Here is a 27,568-nt window from a genome sequence, read left to right on the forward strand (position 1 = left end):
GCCAGAAATTTAGTGATATAAAATAGGTACTGAAAAAGTACCAGATGGTGTTAAAATATGGGTTGGTTCTTTTTCTATTCTGAAATGCACTGCTAAATCAAAGTACTTTAACTGCTAATTAGCCTATGAGACTGAATGTTTTGGAACATATTGAAAATCATAGGGTGAAAAGAAAGAAGTAGTCATATTAATACTTATAAGAACTGGACGAGAAGAGAATTTTAGTGTGATTTATACATTTAATTATCTCATTAGTGATTAGCCAGTATATTTCATATTCCTCTGGTGAAATAATTAGCCAAGCTCTACTTTTACTGTACAATTACATTAACATGTTGCAGAATCACAGAACAGTTGAGGTTGGAAGGGACCTCTGGAGGTCATCTCTTCTCTGAGCTGAACAGTCCCAAATCTCTCAGCCTTTCTTCACAGGAGAGATGCTCCAGTCCTTTCATCACCTGTCTGAGATGCTGTTAAAGGACTGAGCAGTATTTCCAGTGAGATCTGACCAGAGTGAGGAAGATGTAAGCAATTTGATGACTGAAAAGAGAAGGGATAGAGGAGTATTTAAACCTCAAATAGTGGTATTTTGACCATCTTTTTTTCTGATAACTGCCCAGGAAAAGACTGTTTCCTTATTCTTGATGTAGCCCCAGTCCTCAAAGAGATGCACTGCATTGTCTTAGTAGCAAGGTATGTAAAGTGACCTCTCATGCTACCCTCTGCCAGGGGGGAGATCTACTGGGAACATCTCTCACCTCTGCAGTGAGTATTGAGGCAAATCTTTCTCAGTGCCTTCAAGAGAAACCAAAAGCAAATGAAAACAGGGAAAAATAATCCCCTCATATCTTCCTCTTTGATAGCAGCACATGCTTTAAAATTCCTGTGCAAGGTCTGATTGGAGCAGACAGTGGATGGAGAGAGTGGCTGCTCTGTACAGCTTCCTCTGCTCCCTAGATCTGCTACCAGGGATAGAATCTGCACATGCAATATTGCTGTTTCCAAATACCTGAACAATTGTTAGGCAGATGTTTGGGGTAAAATGACCCCAGGTACTTTTCTGTCAAGCTGCTGTCCAGCTGAGTGGCCCTCAAACTATAGTGGTTCCAGGGGCTGTTCCTCTTAAGGCACAGGACTCTGCGCTTCCCCATGTTGAACTTCATGAGGTTACTTCCTGTTATTTCATGGATTATGGTTTCTCTCTCCAGAATGTTTTGTTTCTATCTGAATACAAGAAATACATATATTTCTCTTTGTAGTTTATCAAACGTATATTCAATAATAAACTCTTGGGCTATTTAAAAAGTATACATTTCTGCAAAAGATTAATTCCCTCAAAATCCATTGTCTGGTTTTCTGTTTTAAAAAGTAGTGGATTTTTTTTTTTTTTTTTTTTAACAGCTAACTTACATCTTTTCTGTTTAAGGAACCTAAAAGGCAAAGTAAGTTTCAATGCATATTTGCAATACAGACACTGAAAATTTTAGTTATTCATTCTGCATAGCCTGCCTGCCACTTACTCTGGTACTCTAATTTTCTCAAGAAAACCCACCATGATAATATTACTATGCTATCTTGATTATTCTAACAAGAGTATACTTCTCTGTGTTGTTGTTCCTGTTTATATATTCCATTATTATTTTCCTGTTGAGTCTTCTACAAAGCGTGAAAAATGAAAACAGAGTTGGTCACTGGTACAATGTTGAGCTAAAGCTAATGGAATGTTACTTGTTAGTGCCTTTTAGATTTAAGGTAAATTGCTTTCCATTTCCAGTGTTTTCCACTGCTAGCTAGAGAATGTCTGGGGAAACACTGGATTATGCCAGCACACATTTTTATGTTTAAAAAAAAAATCTTTAAATGTGTCAATATTTTGAAAAAATTAATTCCAGAAAGCATAAGAAAGAACAGTGAAATAAATTACATGGAACTGAGTAAACACACACAAAATCATAGAATCATTGTGGTTAGAAAAGACCTTTATGACTGAGTCCAACCCTTAACCCAGCACTGTGGAGTCAACCACTAAACCATTTGTGCCACATCTACGTATCTTTCAATTACCTCCAGGGATGGAGACTCAACCACTTCCCTGGGCAGCCTGTTCCAATGCTTGACAACTCCTTCAGTGGAAAAAATTTTCCTAATATCCAATCAAAGCCTCCCCTGATGAAATTTGCAGTCATTTTCTCTCATTGTATTGCTTGTCACTAGGGAAAAGGCAACAAATCCCACCTTGCTATAATCTCCTTTCAGGTAGTTGTACAGAGTGACAACATGTCTCCAGAGCCTCCTTTTCTGCAGCTGAAACAATCCCAGTACCCTTAGCTGCTCCTTCACATCTATCTCAGTAAAATTACTCACTTCTGGTACTTGGAAACACTGGAGTTGTTTGGCTGAGATAGAACTGCTACTTAAAGAGAGCAGACAAGATTTCAGCGTAGAACTGTAGGCATCTAAATAAAAAGTGATATACAGACAGCTGCTTGGAATGTCAGAGGCACAATTTATTTTGGCTTATTGTCCTCCTGAGGTATTTTAAGGTTATGACTACATGATTCTTTAGGATAACAAATGTCCTCATGGAAAAGACAGGTGAAAACAAATTAGCACCAAAGGCAGAAGAAACTCATACAGAGTAGTGGTAATGACATATAGGTGATGTTATCAGTAAAAAAAGTAGGATTGCAAGAAGAACCATCAGTTTCTCACTTCTCAGTTCTTTTGTTTTGTGGAAACATCTATATATGCCATGGTTAACCACAGCATGTTTGTTTATGTTCCTGCTTGACAGGGGCTGCTCCTGGAGTCAGACCGGGGCTGATATATACACATACATAAGTATTCTTACAAATTATGCACATTTTTATAAAACTTTTCAAAAAGCACACCAGGGAGAAATATTCAGTAATAAAAACTTTGGACTTTTCTTTCTTTTAAAGGAAAATACTCTATCTTCTTAAGTAGATTTTGCTCTTTGTGTATTATACAAATACAGGATTTTAAGCACTCACATTCTGAAAATTAAAGACAGCTACCATACACTGTATATTTTGAATGAAAATGCAAGTAAGATGAAGATAAGATGTTTACTCAAGATAGGTTTGTGCATCAAATGGATAGATAATGAATGCTGTCAAATGTTTTATGTATGTGAAGACAAAGTAGTTTGTAGCAATTTCTACAACTTGCAAAATGCCATATAACAATCTGGATGGATTTTACTTTCTTCTTTTTTTTTTCTTTCACAGTATTTACAATAGGTTTTTTGAATGTATAAAATTAAAATAAATAAAGTTTAAATGAAATCTGCTTTGAGAAATGTCTTGATAGAAAAAAAATGAAACAAAACAAACAAACAAAAAAAACAAAACTAAAAAAGCCCAGAAAAACAAAGACATCTCCAAAATTCACTGGAACAAGAGTAACATTATGTAGCTATGTTAGATGACATTCCTGTGAAATAATAATAATAAATATATATATGTAATAAAACACATTTGATAAATCATATTTGTGAAGCAAAAAGAATTATTGCAATTATTAAAAATAGATTAAAGAAAAGGAAAAATATGCAACATGGGTGTATAAGAAAAAATAACTGGAGACCTCAATTTCATATTTCAAAAAGTTAATTTTTTAATATATCTGTGGCAATAGCAAAGATCTTTCTAAAAGTTATTTTAGATAATAATGAATAATAATAATGAAAGGACTTTTAATATTGCTTGATACAGACTAATGATGAACCCCACCTGTTTACCATCAGGGCACTTTTTGCAGCAGGTTTTATATCTAGTCACAAGATTAATGAAAAGCACACATTTAATATCAGTGTTTCAGTAAATTGACTATTCCATCTTCTTATTAAATGACCTGCCACATTTTTATGGAAGAGTTTCTTGCTCATGCAACTTTTCCTTTCTTATTCCCTTGCACTTACTTCAAGACTTGGATTCAGTAAACAACTAATCTAGGACTTTGATGAACCAGTCTAGGACTATTCCAAAAATAATATATACCAATGGTTTTAGATCATGGATACCATAATGCTTTTATTTTCTTTTTCTGCAAGTTCCCCTTGTCCCTTTTTATTCTAACTGCTACCTAGTGAGACAGGCTAGGACACCTCATGAGAAATTAATCAGCATTCTGACATCACTACAACACTGCTTGATTATTGACACCAATCTCTGCTTGCTGCATCTTTTCCTGCTCATAATTTTCCATATCACCATCTAACATAGACCATATACATCATGTTCTACCACTTGGCTTCTGCTCTGTGTTTGGGATTCCAGGATGGCTGCAGGAAGCCAGTGCTTAATCATTCCTAAAAATTGTTGTATGCCCACTTCTTGCAATTACTCATTTATTTCAGTCTATCATCCTTCTTTATGTGTGGACTTTTGTATACTACTAGATGATTGAATCCTGCTAATCCAGATTAGAGAAATCAGTGTGATAATATTAATGGGTAAAGTGAATGGAACTTTGTCAGAAGCACATACCCCCAATCTATTAATGCATCCCAATCAATATATGTCTGCATTAATTCAGACATATAGAGAAAATGTGTTTCTTAGATGCACCTTTAAAATTAAATTAATAAATAAGCTAAGGTGTGTGGAAACAGACTTAAATTATTTTAGTTCATCTAGGAAATTAAAATTACAAATTTATCTAACTTTGATACTTTCCTCTCTATCCATTTAGTACTATGCTGCATTAATTTTTCACATCAGGCAGAATTCCAGTTGCTGTTTGCTGGAGTTTAATTATCACTTCGTTTTTATGGAAAGGAAGATAATTATAGAAGACATTTCAAAACAAACTTAGCATGCTAGGCTACATTTTATGTGACAAGCCACATAACCTTCAAATGCTTTCATAATATTTGCACTTAGACACTATTTTATATGCTAGTTAATAAATTGCTAATTTGTCTAGCTCATCCAATTATTTGCAACAGTTTCACATTTGGTAGCAAACATCAGGAAGCATTAAAAATACATCATTGTGAATTGCAACCCTCCATATCAGCCTTTCAGTGAAGAAAGTTGTGGGGGAAAAATAAATTTTTAATTATTGAGAAGAGATAATACAGTATCAGTATCATCTCCCAGCCCAAATATTCAGGCTTGCTTTATGAACTCAGTGACTCTTCCAAACAGGCAAACAGCACTCAGGTCTCCTGAACGGACGTATGGAAACAAGACTCACTGGGCACAGAAGCTAGTCAAGAACACAGCAGGATCACAAGAGGGATGAGCTGAACAGATTCAAGCTGAGATGGCACAGCTGCAGAGCCTGGGTGACTGGGAATACACATTGCATCAGCTGTAACACAGGCTCCTGTTATGCAGATGCTCCTCTGCCATACCAGGCCTCTTCTCAAAGCAGTTTTTATCTGCTGTAAATGCATAAAAGTCCTGGTAGTTTTCAGTCAGAAACAGAGGGCTAAACCTCTGTTGCTCTGTGTTTTCTCCTGCTGCTACAAAAATGAACTGCTTCTGCCTGACCTGAATCTGCAAAATAGGCTGTGTGTTGATGTGGTAATGGTGCTATACTTTGTGCTGTCTTCCTAAATATTTCTGTATTTTTATTGAGGAACAGATATTAATAGAAAATGAGAACAAATACAGCTGCACTCAAATTGGGTTTACTGTCATTTGCTACCTGAATGCTTGTGTATTGTAATTTGTCCTAAGTAAGAGGAAATTTGTATTTTATCATCCAGAGACAATGTTCTGTGCACACCCCTGCCTAACATTTAGCTACACAATTGTTTATAAATGTTACAAGGACAAAAATAATCTGCAGCTACTTTAAGAATATATATACATATATGTATTGATTGATTCTTTCATCAACAATTTCTTATTGTCATAGAATCATTGAATAGTTTGGGTTTGAAGGTCCCTAAAGATCATCTTTCCAACCCCTGTGCCATGGGATGGCACATGTTTCACTAGACCACATTGCTCAAAGCCTCATCCAGCCTGGTCTTGAACACCTGCAGGCATGGGACAACTTCTCTGGGCAACATGTGCCAGTGTCTCACCACCACCCCCAGTAACTAATTCCTTCCTAGTATCTAATCTAAACCTACAATCTCAGTTTAAAGTCATTGCCCCTTGTCCTATGACTACATGCCCTTGTAAAAACTCTCTCTTCAACTTTCTTGTAGGCCCCTTTAGGTATTGGAAGGTGACTTGTTATAAGGTCTCCCTGGAGAATAAATAGCCACAGCTATTTAGTGAAACAACTGCAATAACACCAAGACGCAGTTGTGAAACTGAAGACATAATTTTATAAAATACTTTTTTCAAGTACAGTTTATTTTATATTAGAACTAGTGTTTCTGAAGGCTTGGTCTTCAGTCTAAATATGGACGTGAAAATTTAAGTGCTGTGCAATTATTGGTTAATATCACAAAAAAGAAAAAGCCTTTTTGAGTATATAAGCTTATAATATAGCTAGTTTTGGTTCAAATATTTCGGTTCATTCCATTCAAGAATTCAGTGGATTAAACTTGCTAAAATGAAAGCACAACCTATCATCATAACTCTTATTCCCAACAAATAACAACAAAATGCTTTAATAAAATTTCCTCTTCTTCCTATTTTTCTGCACAGAAAAATGGGGGTAATTTCACCTTCCTTTATGACAAACTAGCAATCTAGTCAAAGCCAGTTATCCTTTTTCTCTAGAAGACTTACAAATTTCTGCATTGGAAGACCCATGAATCATCCATAATATTTTAGACAATTACTTAAGGATGGAATACACTGCATATCAAACTGCCTTTTTTCATAGGTTAAAGAAACTGAGAGAAGTATTTGACTTATAAAGGAAAAATAATTTCTAGAAGTCTATAACTAAGATATATTACTATCATTCTATTTTTTTTGCTAATTTTTTTTCTGAAAATTATAATAATTTTGAAGAAAGAATGAACTCAAAACTCAGCTTCTTTTCTCTAACTGTATTATGCTTTTCCTTAAATATCCATAGATTTTCATTGGACCAAAAGTCTTGACAGCATTTCTTGACTGGTTTAAACACCCCCTCACCAATATTGGAACAGAAAGTTATTTCACCATTTTCTGACAAAGAACATGTGAAGTATAATTCATAAAGCAACAAATATCTTATAATACCTTTGTTGTTATCCATTCCTCCAACAGCGTAAAGTGTTCCAACTGTAGATTTTCTAGGCTTAGTTCTTGGACTTTGCATGAGAGTTCTTCTTTCTGGTAAAAGATGGTATTTCATGGCTTCCAGAATAAGCTTCTGGCATTCTAGGTCATCCTTAAAAAGTGCATGATTTTCCAGGTCAGCCAGTATCTGTGAATGACATTAAATTAATATAAAATCCTAGAAATTCCTAGAAAAGCAATACCATGCAATGAGAGACAGACACAAATGGATGTCACAAGTATATTTCTTCATGCTAAAATACAGTTATGCAGGGCTATTTTTTCTTGGAATACAGACAAAAAGTAAATAGTTAATTGATTTTTAAAGGATTTTAAGGCCAGTGTTTCACCAGCGCTTAAGACTACAATCTTACTAATCTTTTACTGATGGCATTGAAGAAAACTAAATGTTCTCTTGTAGGCTGACAAATTTTTAATGGTTTCCAGCATATTACTGCAAGGGCCTATAAGGCATCTCTTTGCAGGAAGATCCCCTATTTTTAAAACCAAACCAAAATAATGCCCCACCCCAAAACCAACAGTGCTCAGTACATACAGGTGAAAGAATATTCTATTCTTCCAAAGAAGAAGGAGTTGTAAATGTTAGGGGTGTGATTCACTTACCTGTATATACATAGCTACCAGCTTTTGAGATGTCATAAATCACCGTGTAAGTTTTCAAGATCCCACTGAATTACACAACCTGGGTTAACGTCACAGCTGACCTAGCTCTGAGCAGGAGTTGGACTACAGAACTCCTGAGGTCTACTCCCACCTGAATGATTCTTTGATTCTGTGATCTGACTGATGTCAGGCCAGAAGAGTGCAATGCTCATGCAGATTTTGTGCCATATCTGCCAGATCCATGTAGATATCTCAGATAACCTAAGTCATCCAAATTAGAGCAAATTTTAATTGCATATAACAGCATATCTGTACTGTGTGGTAAATTTCTAGATATTGTAGAACATCTATCTAGGAGACCAAGTTATATTCAGAGAAGCAGCTAAAGGCCAGTAAGCAGGAGAATTTCATTCCCAGAGTCTGAGGATGTATCTTCCCATAGACATATATATGTAAACATATGCAAACTGTTTTGCAGTTGCCTAAAGACAGGAAGCTATATTCCTTTTAAGAAGTCTCAGCTATTTCATATGGGCTTCAATGGCTGCAGAAGAATGCTAGAATGTCCTTTGTCAATCTATCAGCCTTTGGCAGATAACACGTTTTCTGTGACATTTAAAATATTAACAGCTGGCACGTGTAGTCAGTTGTCATCTGCTTCTGATTTTAGGCATCAGTCATGAAATGAGTCTATGGTTGAAAGAAAGGCAATACGTGCTACAGCCCCTCGTATCAGCAGATCGAGAGCAGCTCTGCCAAGAAGGACTTGGGGATGCTGGTGGATGAGATGCTGGACATGACCCAGCACTGTGCACTCACAGCCGAGAAAGCCAAACATGTCCTGGGCTGCATCCAAAGCAGCGTGGGCAGCAGGGCCAGGGAGGGGATTCTGCCCCTCTGCTCTGCTCTGCTCAGACCCCACCTGCAGTGTTGCATCCAGCTCTGGGGTCCCAGCACAGGAAGGACATGGACCTGTGCGAGCAAGTCCAGGGGAGGGCCACCAAGATGATTAGACAGATGGAACAGCTCTACTATGAGGAAAGGCTGAGAGAACTGGGATTCTTCAGCCTAGAAAAGAGAAGGCTTTGGAGTGACCTAATTGCAGCCTTCCAAGACCTGAAGGGAATTTACAGGAATGATAGGGCAAGATTATTTACAAGAGCATGTAGTGACAGGACTAGGGGGAATGGTTTCAAATTGAAAGAGAGTAGGTTTAAATTAGATATTACAAGGAAAATTTTTTACTGTGAGGGTGGTGAGGCACTGGAACAGGTTGTCCAGAGAAATTGTGGATGCCCCACCCCTGGAGGCGTTCAGGGCCAGGCTGAATGGGGTTTTGAGCCACCTGATTTGGTGGAAGGTGCATCTGCCTATGGTAGGAGGGGTGGAATGAGATGATCTTCAAGGTTCCTTACAACCCAAACCATTCTATGATTCTATGATTCTGTCATTCTGTCATTCTGCGATAAAGGTTTCTATGTATTTGTGTGTGCCTGTTCTAGTTATTATTCAATTAACATTACTAAATAAGAATATTAAAAGTATGCATATAAACAGGGGTGCTAGGCGTATTTCATAACACTAAGTTAATTTTTATCTCATAATGTTTAGATTTTTCATGTATTCTTTTTGTGATTTTTTGCCTTTAAAGTGTTCAGCACACTGCTCAGGAGACTATAAAATCAAAGATCTGAAAACAAACCATGTCCAGATTTTAGGCAGGATGATGCTTTCTCTTGCAAAATGATTTAACACACATTTAGGACTACTGAACCAAACAGAGTACTCTGTCAACATTAACTAAACAGAACACAGGCACAAGAGAGCTAAGAAATCAAATTACCAGTTTTCTCTGCACAAATTTGAGGTAATATTAAGTTACATAGACTTTCTAATGCTTAACGGAATTAATGAAATTGATGGCAAAGGTTTTTATGGCAAGCTTATTATATCAGTAAGGATCAAAGTCCAACTATAATATTGGTGACTTCTTTTTAGACTGCTTTTTAGACTGACTCCTTTACACAGAGGTCCTTAGGCTCTTAAAGCAAATAGTCATCTTTGAAATCTTTCAACTGAGTTGCCAGGTGTTTCAAATAAAGAAGAAATAATCCATGAACACTGTTCTGTCACAAAATTCTGGGACTTAATTCACCAACCACAAATAAAAGCTTAATCTCTTTTTCTTTCAAGTTAGAAATTCACCTTAAAAATGAATAGGAAATGGAAAAAATAATGGAAAAATTATAAATAAAAAATTTAAAATGGACAGGAACATTTGTTCATTTCCTAAAAAAGAATAAATTATTCATTCCTCTCTCCTATTCACTTTTTTCAGAACATGGGCTAACTTGTGATAAACAATGTATTTCTGAATCTCCTAAAGGCTAAAACTTGTGAATAGCAGGAAAAAAAAAAAAAATTAAATTGAAGCTACTATTTAGTAACCAGAAGTTATATAAAGCTGTTTCATGTTGTCTAAATTTCAATAATCTGCTTCAAAGTTTTTCTACTCCATAGTTATCTTTCCTGATTATGTCAAAACAATCAATATATCTTTATTAAATCAGGATGCACTTGACCAGGAAATTCAGTTAGTAAGGATGTTTCCCTGGAAACCATATTATGTTCAGCTTTCTTTTCCATGTCTATGACATCCTTCATTAAGAGAGAATTGTATCTAACATTAAATAAATATTGCTGGGCTTTGTAACATGGAAATTCACAAAGCTGTAGCTTCTCAAAAGACTACAATACCAGTGCTACGCCAGCATAGTTAATTACCATTGCTAGAACTTCTTGGACTAGAAATATTTTTGTAACTTCGTGTCATCATGTTTCTCATTTTTCCCAGTTAAAATCCCCAAAAAGTCCTTTGTTAGATATACTTCCAAATGACTCTCAGCACCATGCTGCAGGGAACAGGCATGTTCAACTCGGTGAAGCACATTCAATTTGAGTTCTGGAGTGCAAGGTACTCAAGTACTGCCAAAAGGAAAGTCAAGTCTAATCAGCACAAAATGAGTAGTTTGGTACCAGCTCAGTGACTGACAGTGGGTGCACCATGGGACTGCACTGATTGCTGCCTGCCTTGCTGTTACCCTCAGCTCCCTCCTTCCTTGAGGAGCAGCTCTGCATTTGCTGCTTCCTGACAGATCTCCCCAGATCCTCTGTTATCCCAGTGATTTGCTGCTATGATCATGGGGATCTGAATACTTGATTTGAATGATATTAAGCAAAATCATGCATATTCTACATAAACGATCATCTGAGACATGGAACTGGTCACTTTCTACCCTGTTGAACATGTGTCATCTAGGATGAAATTCAGCCACTGCTAGGGAAAAAGGGGATACCACCTACCTGGAAAGAAAATGACCACTCCTTTCCTTTACTCCACTCTTGGAAGAGACTACAAGGCAATGGAAGAGGCAAAGAGCTGCCTCACCAAAGCTTTCATAGTGACCTCATACTTCTGAAGAGGCACAGAACACCTACTGGTTATTTAGATAGAGCTTTCTACCTTGTGAAAAGTGCAAGGTGTGACAATATGCACTCAGTCAGGATGAACTAACCTCAGATTCCACCTTGATATGTGCCTCAGACACAGTAATTATCCAAAAGGGGTGATGATGAAACACCATTGGAGTCCTACCACTAAAAAGAAAAAACATGGGTATTTCCTCCAGGACAAATATCAGGTCTATAAAAGTGAACAAAGTGAGAAAGTACTCCCTGCATGCCAAAATTAAACACTAAGCACATGCAAAAGTTTTAATCTGTAATCCAGTAGATGGATGCTTACAAAAGAGGCACAGCATCATTCCAAATAATGCATTATGTGGTCTCTATCTGCCCATGTCTGTTTATTATGATTTAGAGTCTTGAATAGTCCTTAACAACATAATTATTCTGTACACTGATTAGTATTGAACTTCATACCCAAACACATTAATTTTTTCACAGACAGAAAGCAACTTCCAGTTCTCTAAAAATTATGCAGTACCTAGATGCATTCTCCCTCTGAAAAGCCCTAAAGTGTTCTGTGCCCTTAGAAACTTACATGCCAATGTCATGTGGAACAGAGGATTAGAATTATCTTAATAGTATTAAAAATGGTAACAGAAGAACCAAAAGTTAAAAGTCCTTTAAATGAATTGTGAATTAATGAAATGTGGATTTTCATGCCACGTTTCATTTAAGAAAGCCCGTAAGTCTCTTCCTTGATCCAAAATATATCTGGAGTCACTTGACAACCTTGAGTCAGAGAATCACATTACCATATGAAACAAATATCTGAAGAATTAATGACCTAAAGTTTGCACTTTGAATGTTTTTCAAGAGAGATGTTTGATTAGCCATCATTGTCCTTTTATGAGTCTTCTTCTATGTACAGCTTTTTTACAGCTGGTTATTGTTGATGATCACAGTAATGCAGCTACCAGAAAAGAATGGAGACCTCTGAAATGTAAGGTCACGATTGTTCTTTGTACAGATTAAAATGAAAAGCAAATAAAGTGTTTATCTGACTTTCTGGAAAGAATAAAAATACTGCTTTGAAACTTTCTACAAAAATAGTTCTCAGCCTTTCAAAGTCTTACCATGCTGATGCTGCTGTAGATGATAGGAATCACTGTGTTTCTATGGACAAAGATCCAACTAGAAGAAATTTTTATCTGTCTAAAGCTGGTAGGGGTCATTATTCCTACATCATAATACTGCCATATGAATGTAAGTATTTCTGTTGATTAATGTGGTGAAAGGAATAAATTGTTTGACACTTTGTATTTTCTGTCTATAAGACAATTGCAGGAAATGCCTGTAATACTATCATAACTGCAGATTTCAACTTAATTGCTATTCTGATTAAAGCTATAAATAAATATACCCATTTTAAGAAATATCAGTCAGGCTATTTATGCTTCACTGCAAATATGAGAGGAATAAAGTCCCCTGAGAAGTGCTACTACTTTTATTACAAAAGGAATAAACTCTCAGCTACTTCTGTTGGATAACACTTCTCTTGTTATAAAGACAATTGTTTAATGTATTTAAACTTCTTAGTTAAAAACCTTTGAACTTGTGGGATAAACATAATAGTGAGTTAATTAATTTAATTTTTTTTTGCTTCATTGTGAGAAACTGGAACAGGTTTCCTTGTTTCTCCTATTTCAGTAGAATATTTACAGTGCATTTTCTTACCAGTTTGCTCATCTTGGCTGGGATAGAGTTATATTTCTTCATAGCTGGTATAGGGCTGTGTTTTGGATTTGTGCTGAAAACAGTGTTGATAACACAGGGATGTTTTAGCTATTATTGAGCAAGGCTTACATAAGATCAAGGCTTTTTCTGCCTCTCAGCCTATGCCAGTGAGGACTCTGGAAGCACACAAGAAATTGGGAGGGGACACAGCTGGAACAGCTGACTCCAGTTGACCAAAGGGATATTCCAGATCATATGGTGTTTCATGCTTCTTATAGAAAGCTGGGGGAAGAAGGAAGAATGGTGGGACATTGGGAGTGATGGTGTCTGTCTTTCCAAACTGCTGTTACACGTGATGGAGCCCTGCTTTCCTGGAGATGGCTGAACACCTGCTTGGTGTTCAATTCCTTGCACTGCTTATGCACATGGCTTTTGCTTCACCTAATCATCTGTCTTTATCTCAATCCATGAGTTTCCTCACTTTTACTCTTCTGATTCTCTCCCTCCTCCCACCAGGGGTGGGGGGTGAGCAAACAGCAGTGTGAGGCTGAGTTGCTGGCTGGGGTTAAACCACAACACCAGCTTTTCCAGTCTTAAACATCCATACTGCATCTGGCATCCAAACCACATACTTTTTGTGTGAAGGTGCTTACATGCTTGTAAAAGTGGATAAAATTATATCAGAATCCAAAGTTATCCAATACTATGGATTAGTTCTAAATTTCTTCCTTTGCTCAAGTAAAAAATGAAAGATAACTATGAAATTAATCACAGAAAGGTACTGGGAAATAGAATTAAGGTATGGTTTGCTACTTTCAATATCACTTTAATTTTTGCTATTTCAATGTTAAATAAATATCCTGCTTAACATTTATTCTTGAACAGATTTTAGCAATAGAGCATTCTGGCTTTCTTGACAATGCAAGGTATTCATTTACATGCCTGCATTAGAAATTTAAGTGGTTTCCAGTAGTAGTATTATTAGCTATTCAGAAAAATAAAGTAAAAGAAACTAAAGAAAAGTAAAATCAGCAAGTTATTTCAGTCATCAGTAATACTTTCAAATAAGGAAAAATATACAACAAATTTTGTTTTTATACTTACAAAATTAAGTACTCATGAAAAAAATCCTGAGAACAGGAATGAGAAGAGCATCATGTTTGCACTGTTTATGTGAGAAAGTATTTTGGACTATTGATTAAGCATACATTATTACAATCTTTAAGAATGATAATCAGAGAACATTAAAATTTTGAATGGTCCTGATAAAAAGACATTTTTTATGCATATAATGTCTTTATAAAAAGACATTAATTATGCATTAATTTAAAAATTGGGGCAGTTTTGTACACAAAAAATCCCTTCATTTTGCATACCAGAAGGTACAACGTCAAGAACTGTAAAATTGTGAATTTACTGCAAAAATATTTCTCACTTAACTTGCTTTTAAATTACTATATCTTGAAAATAAAATGTACTGCAGTCATAAAATTATTTTCTGCCAATTTTTGCACTCTGAGGTACTATCAATAGTGTCATTTATTATACAGATCCTGATTTGCAAGTAGATTTTATCTAAAGTAAATGAAAACACCTAAATATTCCCTCAGTCTCCCCTTTAGGTTTTAAACAGTGAAAAAACTACAAAAGTTGTTAACTTTTTTTGGGAACTTCTAAACATAGAGAATACAAGGTTTCAAACTGATCCTGTATGTAGCTGAAGTTTCAACTCCATTTCTAAATCCCATTTTACCCATATGAACCTTAGCAATATTACTAAAAGACATTTTTGGTTTTGCTAGGAATTGAATGTATTGAGCTAAAGCCAACATAATCATCTGCTTTGCTCATTTGACTTGTAATCAGGAGCCTTACATTAATTTTTTAAAATAATCTTATTTCTAATTTATCATTTTGAGGTTTTGTTAGCTTTTAAAACAACCATTCCAATATTTTGTCTTAGAAATAAAATAATGAAAAATATCTGCAATTAATAATACCTCAAATTTAGCATGTCTCATTTTCTTTTCTACCATCTTCTTTCAGCTCATTGAACATTCTGGATCTGTTTTAAATTCTTTTTTCTTGTTCATGTTTAATTAATGATTTCAGTAAAGTTTTTTCAGCTCAGAGATTTCCAGGCATTTTTCTGTAGTAAGATAAATACTCAGTATATGAAATTCAATATTTGTGTTGCTTATGGACTAAATTATTCATGATGTGTTAGTCAAGCCAGCTGCTCAACCAACTCAGGAAGAAAGACTACACTAAATCCCTTAGATTTCTGTATTCTCAGACAAAGATTATTTTCTCCTCAGCAATAAGATGCAGCAGACTTAACGATCTTTAAGAAACTCTAGACCAGCTCTTCCTTGAAACATACAGCTAATAATTTCTATTATGAATAGTCTACATTAGGATTTACTGCTTAGACACCACATACTTTCATTAGTCTGACTACAGGTCTGTGATCTCTGTATGCATGCAGGTGATAATATATTGCAAAGACATCAGTCACGTAGCAGCAATAGTGATTAGTCTCAGACTGCAATTTTGGAAGAAAAATCTAATTATGTTTTCTGCCTGAAATCTGAATTCTGACATCTCCTAAGCTTGCATTTTTGATGATCATAGTACTGGCAGCAGAAATGTGTTCAGTATTTAATTGATTTGTAATTCCTTTTCCCCAACACACTAAAAATTATTTAATATTCAGAAAAAATTTTAAACTGGCTTTCTACCCTTCAGTTATAAACAAGTCCTCCCTATTCCTCCCCCACGTCAGGGTACAAAAACCAAACCAATAAAAGAGTATAGCACAGTTGAAGTTTGTTTTCCTTAGCTTATCACTAGATTACACTAAAGAATGTATTAAAGAAACAATCAACCATGTACACACACATTCTCTGAGGCTGTACATTTGATACAGAAATAAAGAAACTGACTTTTTCCCCCTTCCTCTCGAATAAACTAAGTAATGGAATTGGAGCATTCATTGGTAGCATCTGTGGCAAGTAATTAAACTGTGGTATTGAAATCACTTTCACAACATTAACTCTTCTTCAAAGCTTATGATTTAACAAACCCATTTATTATAATCTTCAGTATTATTTTCTGTAAGTGGACCCATGTTATCTTTTATGACACTGTTAAAATTATAGCTTAATTTGTAAATATGCCCACACTTTTTTGGCACATATACTGACTTTTGTTGGACTCCTTGTACAACCAGGTCTGTCTTTGAAACTGGTACTAATTTGACCAATTGACTTATCAACCTGATGTATTACTGATTCAAATGTTATTCACTTTAGGAAAACAGCAATTGTTTTAAACCCTCCCACCCCAGCTTCTGCCTCCAGTGATATCTTTTCACAACAATTTTATCAATCTATGTATTTTACAGAGAGGCTGAAATGAGGGCAAAATCTAAGATGCAAGCTAGCTACAAAATTCTACTGATGCACAGATCTACATTTTACTTCATCAAAGTACGCTCACTCTCCAGAAAAAGAAGAAAAAACATCTTTATTTCAAGATAAATCTCTTCTTAAATTAAATGTTAAGTTTCTAGATAAAGTTAGGCAAGATCAATGTCTCTTAGAGTACCTTGTACTTTTTCTTCTTTACTCCTTGAGGAAAAAACTAAGTTCATAATTCTGAGAGCCATGTATATTTTGCAATATTGTTAAAATACTACATAAGAAATAAGAAACGGTCAAATTGCATTCAAAAGGTCAAATTGTATTCAAAAGGAAGTGAAACAAAAACTTAAAGAAACCCAATCACATTAAAAAAAAAAAAAGAGAAAATATAAAAAATACCCCAACACTAGAAGCAATAAAAAGGTTGGCCTTTGACAAAATGTTCTTACTGGCTAGTGTCCTTTTGTTTGAAGGCATATTTCTTTATTTGAAGCTCTTCGGAATACTTTTTTTTTTTTTTTTTTCTGAAAGTGATAAATAGGAGATTAGGTAAAAGCACGACAGATGGAACAAATGGAATACAAACATTATTCAGTCAAGAAGAACTAATAGCCCATATTTAAAAATTACTGGCTTTTTATTTTTTACTGTAGTTACCTATTAACTGTAGCTAGCTGTAGTCTACCAAAATTGATGTAATTTTCAGAAAACTCTTATATGAGAATAAGTACAGAGAAATGGAACATAAAAGAAGCATTTTTTCCCATAAATAATGTTCTCCTGACGCAAATACGATCTTCAGTCTTAGAAATAGACAAAAAAGATGGATAAGAAAACATGACAGAAGGGGAACTGTATTTAAGTACCTTTTCCAGATATATTTAATGTTTAAATGTTACAAATATTAAATATGATTAATTCTTTGAAGACATACACAGTCTCTGAAATGAGGATGACTCAACCAGAATTAGAAGAGAAAATGTTTATAATTTTGTGCTTGTCTACTATGTTGACTCAATCTAAGGGAGAAGGAAGCATGCAGAAAACAGCACTACACTACAAAAAATAAGGACTTAACATTATGGAGGGTAAGTCTAATCCGTCTCTTAGACCTCCCTTTTCCTTCCTTCTTTACTTAAGAGTGACAGATTTCAGTGACATCATTAGCAATAATGAGTTTTGCTTTTAAAACTACCTGTTGTTAACAATTGTTGAAATTGATCTTTGGCCTCATTACTTTCAATAACTTATGGTTGCCTGACCTCTGGAGGCATGATTTATGGAACACCAAAAACTAGCAGCAAAGCTCAGTTCATGAGCCTTTCACAGTAGTTTCTCTCCCCTGTCCAGTTGTGGAGAGGAGGGCAGGGTGGCTTTAGTAGGCACCTGGCACCCAGCCAGGGTCAACCCACAACAATAATCTACAATCTGACAGTCAGTAAGAGAGAAAAAGATATAAACCTGCCAAATAATGACTATAGATCATATGACCTTGTAAAAACATAAGCAAAAGGCAAAACATGTCTTCTCAAAACTGAAGACATCATTTTATGCGAATGTAGCTCAAATGTATTACTCATTTAAGTATGGCGCTATTTCAAAGGTCAAGGGAAGATATCCTCTTATTTACATGACCAGAGCTTCTAATTGATTTAACAGTTAATATAATCTAGTTTATCCATAAATATCTGTTTTCACATGGACACAGTGTATACATTCTAGTGGGGACATATATGAAACATATATTCTCATAAGCGTTTCACAAAAAATGCATAGAATAAGCAACAGAAGTACAGCATTTTTATGAAACTATTGTTCTAAGTATTTCACAACACAGAATTAGTTTAAGAGGGGCAAGGTCTTTATTTTCTATGCATCATTATCATTCCCCAATAATTTTATGACCACATGAAGAAGTGATTTAATTAATGAAAATCCACTCTTCCACTAAATAATTTTACCCTAACATGTTTAGTAGTGAACCATATGCTCAGTATATCATGAGACACTGAATAAAAAGTCAGGTAAGCTGCCTGTGTGTTGGATAAAGAAAGAGTATTATGTTGAGACAACCTTTTATTTGAAAAGCACCTCGTAAGACCTTTAAAGCATTTACTGGTATTTACTGGTATTTACTAAACTTTACTGATAATAAAATGCATTTGGAAAAGAATGTCACACATAACTATGTTAAGCAGTTATCACTTTCACTTGTTTACATGTTTACAAATGTTCGCATGTCATTTATCTACACAAAAAATTCCCAGCCATATTGACAGGCCTTTTGGACAATTCTAGAACTATCTAAAAGGCATAAAAAAGAAATCCTTTGGATTGTATCTTGCACACTGCATTGAAGTATCATATCTTTGTTCAGGTAAAGTATCAGCTGACAAGCTACATCCACTGCCAGAGAAGCTGCTATAAAAAAAGTCAAAAAGTTAGCTTTACTCTATGATCTATATAAGAAAATTTTTAAAGTAACAGCTTATTGTGTTTCTACTGGCTATACTCCACTAATTGTCATTATACAGGCAACTGAAATTTCAAGCCCAAATTTCTCCTACATTGGTAAGTTAATAGAGGACTATGGAGATCATCCTAGAAGCTTGATCAAAATTCATTTTTTGTGGACTGAGAAGTTATTAATTCTTAAGGTAATTAATTTTTATTTACTTGAAATTAACATAAATATTACTTTAAAAATATTGTTAAATTTCTTCACATTCCCTAATTTATATTATTCTGATAGAGGTTGGCGTTCAAATCAAGTGATGCTTAATCCACTTGCACAAAACCAAGCATTTAGCACCATTTGAGATGCCACAAGGTGTTTAAGAATCCACACAGAGCCAGTAAATATAGCCCTGGATTTATGAGGAAATGTTTCCAGAAAAATTGCTTGGAGCCAGGCAGCACGATAATCCATGGAACTTCTCAAATCAGCACACATGTTTGCTCCTAAGCGTTGGGAAGGGCACTAGATCTTCATTGCCTATTGATGCCATGAACATTTTTTGCCTTTTCTTTTATACCCCGTCATACCTTTTTTTACAACTTCTGTATTCCTAGTGCTTTATGCCTACATTCTTGGACTTGTTTGCCAAGCTGAGAGACTAAACATTTTAGAAGCTTCGTAGCTAGGGATCAGTGTGCCCCAGACCCCAAGTTCCTCTCCAGAACATATTCTGTAAACCAAGATAGAACCATGCAGGGGAAGGCTCCTTGGGGCGGGGGGCTCACTTGAGCCTCTCATTGGGGAATCTTTGATAGATATGCTAATTAGTAAGACCTATAATGTTATACCCAATCTTTTGGGGGTGTGCATTTGGCGGGGTGCACTTCGGTGCATTTTGACCTGGATGTGTGCACCTAAAGATCCTTAAAAAAAATACCAAGGTAAAAACCCTTTTCCCCTTCTAACCGTGTATGACTCTTGATTCTAAGACCAGGAAAAGGCATCACTATAGTGAGAGGTTTGGAATCTAGCTGATGTGGAGATGTGGAGAAGCCTCTACACATAGGTGAGTAAGAAACTGAATCATACCTTCAGTCTTTTCAGATTCAAGTTATAATCTCCTGGTATGCAATTATTTAGAAATGATTGAAAGAATTCACAAAATGGTGTAGAGGATGACTGAGTTTACACACATACTTAGGATTTACCCCAGACCAATTGGTAGGAACCAATCTTAAAAGCCTGGAACTCTACTCAGGTGTGAGTTCTTATTAGCTGCACTTGTTTAGTGATGCTGGAGACAGTCAGAGAACTGAAAAAGCTTCTCATTTAATATTATCAATCACACTGCTCTCAAAGACAAATTTAAAGATTGACTGACATAGAATGATACCCTCCATTTTTGCTAAGCAAAGAAACATTCACTTGTTTCCTCTAGCTCAATATATATTGAAAAGGTCAGAACTTAATGAACCTGTCTGACAACTGCCTGGTTAATTGGGGTTTTTTTTAGCAGTACAAAGAAATAACTCCTTGCCAAATGTCAGCTGAGCTGTGGAAGGAATTTACAAGTTTACCTCATCATGTCAGTTATCTAAGCTAAGATTTAAAGGGTTTTGACTCAATTATTACATGCAAATTCATATATATTTTTCAGATCATGTACAGTCAGATGTAATGTGTGAATTCTAAGGGGATTTAGAGGCTCAGTGCTTCCTACAAGTTACCTACAGCAACTCAGTATAAATAAGAGGACAACTCATGTGGATCTGTTTACTTTCTCTCCAGTGGCTTACATGGTATTTACTTCATTTTATAAGGACTGCATTGTTTCTGCTCCTGGGCAAGAAATCTAATTTAGATGCCTATAACAGGTTCACTGGATCTGAGCCACAATGTATTTAATACTCAAAGACTATGCATTATCCTACTGATGTGAATTGCAAGCCTCTGAAAGTGATATTATTAAAAGTGTTGCAGAGGAAAAGACAGTAATATCTCTGCTTTACTCTATGATATTTTTTAACTCTCCTACTGTTACAAGTGGATGCAAATAACAGCCTTTATAAACCCAGCACACTTCTGAAATACAAGTTAGCTTTAATTTAAGCATTTCTACCATGAAATATTTGTGCTCTTTTTATCATGCACATCTGAAAAACACTAAAACAGTATCACATCCTCATCTTTACTGTCATGCTATTCTAGGTACTCAGTATCGTGTTAACTTCTAACTCTTGCTTGTAATTTCCTTCAGCAGCCCAAGTACCATCAGCAACTTCTCAGACTCTTAAAAAAAACCATAAAAATAATGTTTTGCCCAATAGAAGCTGCAGAATTCTTGGCTCATGCTGTAGTATCAACATTAACAGATACATTACATTGTGTACAGACAAACAGCAGCAACCAGCTTTTCATCTTAGTAAACATGATTACATCATTAGTAATCAAAATAGGCAGAGGCTCAAATACACAGCTGCATTGCATCGAATGCTTCACAGCACAGCTTGAGTCAGGGAACAGGAGATACAAACACAGAATAAACTATTGTGTTTTGAGAAAGGTGGAGAGAAAGATAAGGAGAATTCAGTGGAATAGATTCAATCTCTTCTACACCATGTGCCTTCATGGCCAGAAGTTAATATTTCAGCTTCAGCTGCAAGGTTAGACTTTTGTCTATATCCAATTAGTGAGGATTTAGATGAACTGTTTTGCTCCCTGAGGGGTGGGAATAGCAATCACTGTATCACGTCATCAGAGATTAAGGTGAGAACACCTTTAGCTATTCTCTAATCATACCTTAATGGATATATCTTTCCAAAACTATAGATTTTCACTTCTAAGGAAAAGGTTCCTAACTACATTCTACTATGAAAGAATTAAATAAATTCATATATATATGTGTGTATGCCCATGTGTATGCGTAACGTACATTCATGCACTAATAGATGCTGGGGGCCACCCAGCTGGAAAGTAGCTTAGCAGAACAGGAGCCAGCACTGTGCCCTTGCCTCAAAGAAGACAGGTGGTATCTGCAGCTGCATTAGATAAAGTATTGTCAGTAAGTCAAGGAAAGTGATTCTTCCCCCAGCCTCAGCACTGGTGAGGTCAAACCAGGAGAGCTGTGTCCAATTCTGGACTCCTCAGTGCAAGAGAGACATGAACATACTGTAGAGAATACAGTGAAGGCTCACGAAGATAATGAAGGGACTGCAGCACTTCTCCTATGAGGAAAGGCTGAGAGAGCTGGGTCAGTTCATCCCAGAAAAGCAGAACCTTTGGGAAATCTTACCAATGTTCATAAAGACATGAAGAGAGGCTGCATAAAAGAGACACCAAGGCTCTTTTCAGTGGTGCCCAGGGGACCAGAGTCAATGGGCACAAACTGAAACACAGGACGTTTCTGCTGAACGTCAGGAAACATTTTTATACTGTTAGGGTGACTAAGCACTGGCACAATCCTTGGAATTACTTAAAACTATTTAGATACAGTCCTGTGCAAATGGCTCCAGGTTATCTCTGCTTGAGCAGAAGTGTTGGACCAGAGGTTATCCAGAGGTCCCTTCCAACCTCAGGCATCCTATCATTTTGATGCTGTGACTATGTATATGTTTATCATATCATATAAAAAAAAAAAGACATATATATGTATATATACATACACACACACACCTGTATATAAACTGTCTGTAGTGTTTTTGTTTTGTTTTACATGTACTAATTTTTTGGGATTTTTTAACATTAAAAGGGTTTAATTTAAAATTCATTCAAAAATACTGCTGAAAATTGAGGGCAAGAGTGCCACCACTTAGCCACAAAAGTAGCTTCTCATAATTTTTTAACAACTGACTAAATGTCATTTTAAATATAGTTTTTGCTTGTTTCTTAACTTGTTTAACTTACTCTCTGTACAGAATGCTATTAAAAGTTACAGTGAAAAAAATTCATAATAAGCTTGTAAATTAACAATTCAATTAAATAATCTAAATACTTCAGCATTAATAAGCTTTAGGAGTGCCACCAAATTTTTACTCTCTACAAATCCCTTAAGAACAAAAACGAGCATAAATTATGTTTCCTGTATGGATCAACATAAAATGTCTGGAACACCTATTGGAAAGTATTCTTATTATTATATTAGCTATTATATTGCCTATTACCTATGTAACTACTTATCATAATGTGAAATAATTTCTTATATTGGCCAAGCTACCAATATTTGCTTTTTGACTTGAATGAAGAAATATGAACTGTTTTAATTCAGAAGATGGTTCCAGGCAAATCAAAGAAGCAAAAAAAGTTTCTATGGCAACATTGCAGGTTCTATTATTTCATTTTCAGCTTCATTATAGTTTCCTTTTAACGTGTTAATACTGGCTTGACTTCTCCTAAATTCATCTACTGGATTATGAATCCCATTGTTTGATATTGTAGTACTTAAGTCTGACTACATTGCCAATATAATTACTGCAACTTGAGAGTGAAATGAGGTATCATGAAAACCCAGGATACAAATTCAAAGCTTCATTTTAAGAGGATCTCAGTACAATCTTTCCAATCTGTTAATAATCTCTGTAGTCTATGAGTTCATATTTTTCAAAAGAATTTAAAAGTAAGGAATATAAATCGGGTTTTTTTCAAAGGTCCAATGATTAGCTGCTAATTTTGACCTGGCTTCTTTCCAGAGAGCTCTTCAGTTAATTTCCAGTGCAATGAAAATGATAGAGGGTTTTATTTGATATATATTTAAGTATAAACCACAGCAAGAAAAAAATCCCCTTTTGGTAATAAAAAGTAAATTTTCACTTTCAGGTCTCAATAATTTTTTGCTGAAATTTTGTTATATCTTATTTCTAATTTCAAAAAACACCTTGCTTTTTTAGCATTATAGTTGATATATTTATGAAGCAGTTCTCAAGTACAGACCAGCACCAGTGTGTATGACTTAATTTCCATATTAAATAGAACAGAAAGTTCAAAAGAATTGCCAGTATATCACTATAAAATATTTCTTTCTAAATCTCCTTATAAACAGTTTTTAAACTTTTTTCTTTTCATGTACCCAACTCACTAGTCACCTACTCCCTTGCTATATAAGTGCAGCTCAGCAATAGCCAAAACACGTGTGTTACCAGCACTGTGTAAGAGACTGAAATTGTTAATGGCTTAAATTGCTAAAATCATTGGAGGACTTTTGCCCACAGTAGAAAACTGCAAAGATGCAGCTGTTCATCTGGGACCATGGAAACCCATCTCTCCATCTCTCCCCAAATATGCCTACTGTCTGGAATTCGGACTGTGAGGGGAACTTGAGATAAGGTAAAGGGAGCACTCCTCAAGTGATACTGGAAGAGAGACTGGAATGCTGGTGGCTCAAACAATCAGGAACAAGCTGACCTGTGCAAAGTAACCTCCGAGGTGCAGAGAGCAAGCACAGCTGACACCTCAGGCTATAGCTGGGTGTTGAACCAGGTAAGGACAGAGGCAAATCCTTCCATGCACACTACTATCTCTACTCAAGTGCCTCAGCTGTGATAACTCCCCTTTTCCGAAGTACTGGGGCATCCACATGTAGCCTGAAGGTATTGAGCTCTGCTGATGGGCCATAATGGGTCTTAAGGGACTCAAATTCATTGATGTAATAGGCAGGTGTATCTTAGAAGGTGCCAAAGACTCCCGAAGTGTCCCATGATCCACAACATTACATCATCCAGTTGAAATTCCCCACTCCCAGGGAGGTACCTGGGCTTTCCTACTAGAGAGAATATAAACCAAGTAGCTTTTTTGTCCTGTGGATTTCCTGGGATTTCCTCTGTCAGCTGGTGATCCAGTCTGAAATTTTCTCTGATCAGTATGTGGTGACCATCACTTCAACAGACATCAAAACAAGTCTCATCTTGAGGCCTACAGGTGGTGAAATTTTTCTAATCTTATCCCTTCCTTCTCTTTCTTATACATTTTCTTAAGTGACATTTTTATGCTTTTATATTGTAAATAGCTATATGCCTGTTTTCCTGTACAACCAAATTGTTCTACAATAAAGCCTACGCATGTATGTTTAAAAACACCAGTCATTCAGTGTTGTTTCACTCTAATCTGCCCCAAGGGATCTGTTAACAAGATGGGTTACTTTCACCTGTTTTATCAGTAAGTGCAAAGCACAGCACCTTATCAGCTGCCATGAAGAAAGTTAACTTCACTCCATGCAGACCCAGTACACTAAGTGAAAGGAGAATGATCAGTTGTATGGAATTATGGAAAAAAATTGCTACTTAGTTCTCTGGGGAAAAAAAAAAAAATCAGGAGCTGAAGCCTGAATCACAGATTCATAGAAGCATTCATAAGAAAGGAGATCCAGCTGACTTCCAGTGGTCACCTAGGTCAAGTCACATCAGGGCTTCTGCCAACACTGGATTTAGTGATCTGGTCTAGCTAATTCAGGAAAACCTTCAATGAAGAAGATCACTTAGCCTTTGAAAAAACTGCTACATTTGTTCATTGCATTCCAAGTGATTCCTCCCCAAGCCAATGTCCAAACTGAACTGCCCATGCTGCAAGTTGGAATGTTTGCCTCTTCTTACATTTTGTGGTGCGCTCAAGAATGTGGTTCCATGATCTTACCTTCAGGCCTTGAGTTGCTATTAGGTCATCGCTTAGTCTTCTTTTCACTAGACTGAACAAGCCCACTTCTTCTGCTTCTCCTTTCCTAGCTGTCATACTATCTTGGTAGCCCACCCCTGGACCTTCTCCAATTTTCTCCTATGCCTATCAAATTGTGGAGTACAAAACTGGAAACAAAAGTGCAGGTGCAGCCTTAGCAGCACCAGCTATTACAGGAATAATAACTTCATATGGCCTGGTGACAGAATTTTTTGTGTTGTTGAACAATATAGAGTTCTCTTAATTCATACTGTTGACTCATCCTCAGCCTGGTATCTGTCATAAGCCCCATGTGGTTTTTTGTTGTTGGTTTGTTTGTTCTGTTTAGATTTTGCTGGGTTTTTTACTGAGAATATTTATTACTCTGCCTGTTATCCTTAGCATGTTATGAAATCTGCAGTTACTCCTCTTCAGTTTCACAACTCTGCCCTTCTTGTGTATGTGTTGGCCCAATCCTCAAGAGAGATCACTCAGGGTGAAAGGTTACCACCCATTTTTTCTGATTCTGAACAGGTTTGCTTTTAAACACACAGAGTATTCAGAAGTTGCAGATTATAAACTGATGAGAGTTTTCACAAGAACACAATAATGATGACGATCTTGTTGTTATGATGATGATGATTGCATAATTCTAAAAATACCTGAGGTGGAAGGAGTGGTAATCTGATATAAGCAAGCAGCATACTTAGGTCATTGCATCGCCTCTGCATATCATACTTCACCCACATCATTAAGGCATGGAAAATGGTCTCTTCATCAGGAACATTCACATCATCACTGGCAAGAAGTTTATGGAGTTCTTCGGCTGGTAGAAGTAAAAATTCTTGATTTCTTATAACTTCCATTATATTCTCCTGTGAAGAAAAAGGTATTTCAGATCCAGTAATATCCAGTAATCCAGTAATTTCAGATCCAGCAAGAAAATAAAAAATAACTGTTAAAGCTAATAAGCCATAAGATTAGTCTATATCTGCCATACCCAGATATGGGTATGCTCTGCCATACCCTTGCAGCTCATGAGAAAAACGAAACATAAACGATTAGAGTTCAACAGCCATAGTTGCAATTCATATATAAATATATTCCGAAAAAAAATATGAAGATTATATGATAATATTGTAATTAAAAATTGTCAGAATTAGTAAAGGCGGTTGTTTGAATTTTTTATAAACTCAGTTGTAGTTGAGCACATTAAATATATTGTAAGTCTTTACATGCACATACTACATTTTCCTGGATATTTTCACTGTCTGATCTATTTCTTAAATAACTTGTCAGTCATACGTAGTTATATTATGAATATCTAGATTTCTGTCTACACATATGAGGAGAAGATAGCACCATGAATTAAGGATTATTTTTTGACCTTGTTTAGAACAGATTGTTAATATCCAGTTATCATGCAAAATGTTTACAGCAATTAAAATCCCACAGTATTGAAAACTAATACTGTTGTGGTTTAGGAATGGTACTCCCCAGTTCAGTGCTCCCACCAAGACTCTCCAAACCACATGACACTCTCTTGCTCGCCTGCTTTTTCCCTCACCCCTCCTCCCTGTGGTGGGCTGGAGAGGAAAACTGGAGGCACAAAAGGTACAGGTCACAGGTTGAGATAGGAACAATTTACAGGAAAAAGCAATGAGGTAAGGAAACAAACAGTAACAGCAACAATACTACAAGAAAGGAAACGATTCACACAGAACCACAGCCCCCACACCAACCCCCCCATCCCCAATAGACAACACCAGATGGATCCCTCTGTCACATTTACTTGACTGGAAGGAACTGCTCCCCCTTGGAAGAGACCTTTCCCCTACACTCCTGGCAATGACATAAGGTTTTACAGACCAACTTCCATGTCCTTGCTATGCCCCACTCCTGCAAAAAATTAACCTTGTCCTGGACAGAACCAGGACTAATAAAATAGGTTTTATAAACTAAATTGGTTTTATAAAATTATTTTATAAACGACATAAAACATAAACAACAAAAAAAGT

General features: G+C 35.9%; 1 protein-coding gene across 2 annotated transcripts in view; it reads right to left on the minus strand.

The window, feature by feature from the left end:
- KLHL1 (kelch like family member 1) overlaps positions 1-27,568 on the minus strand; it is a 197,312-nt gene that overhangs the window by 47,341 nt on the left and 122,403 nt on the right. For both annotated transcript variants that reach the window (XM_048295548.1, XM_048295547.1), the window contains exons 5-6: positions 26,213-26,425; positions 7,164-7,350 (exon numbers count right to left, since the gene is read on the minus strand). In XM_048295548.1, the coding sequence (XP_048151505.1) occupies positions 7,164-7,350; positions 26,213-26,425 (400 nt within the window). The remainder of the gene's footprint in view (positions 1-7,163; positions 7,351-26,212; positions 26,426-27,568) is intronic.

This window comes from Corvus hawaiiensis, chromosome 2, assembly GCF_020740725.1.
Source record: "Corvus hawaiiensis isolate bCorHaw1 chromosome 2, bCorHaw1.pri.cur, whole genome shotgun sequence".
Classification (NCBI taxonomy): domain Eukaryota; kingdom Metazoa; phylum Chordata; class Aves; order Passeriformes; family Corvidae; genus Corvus; species Corvus hawaiiensis.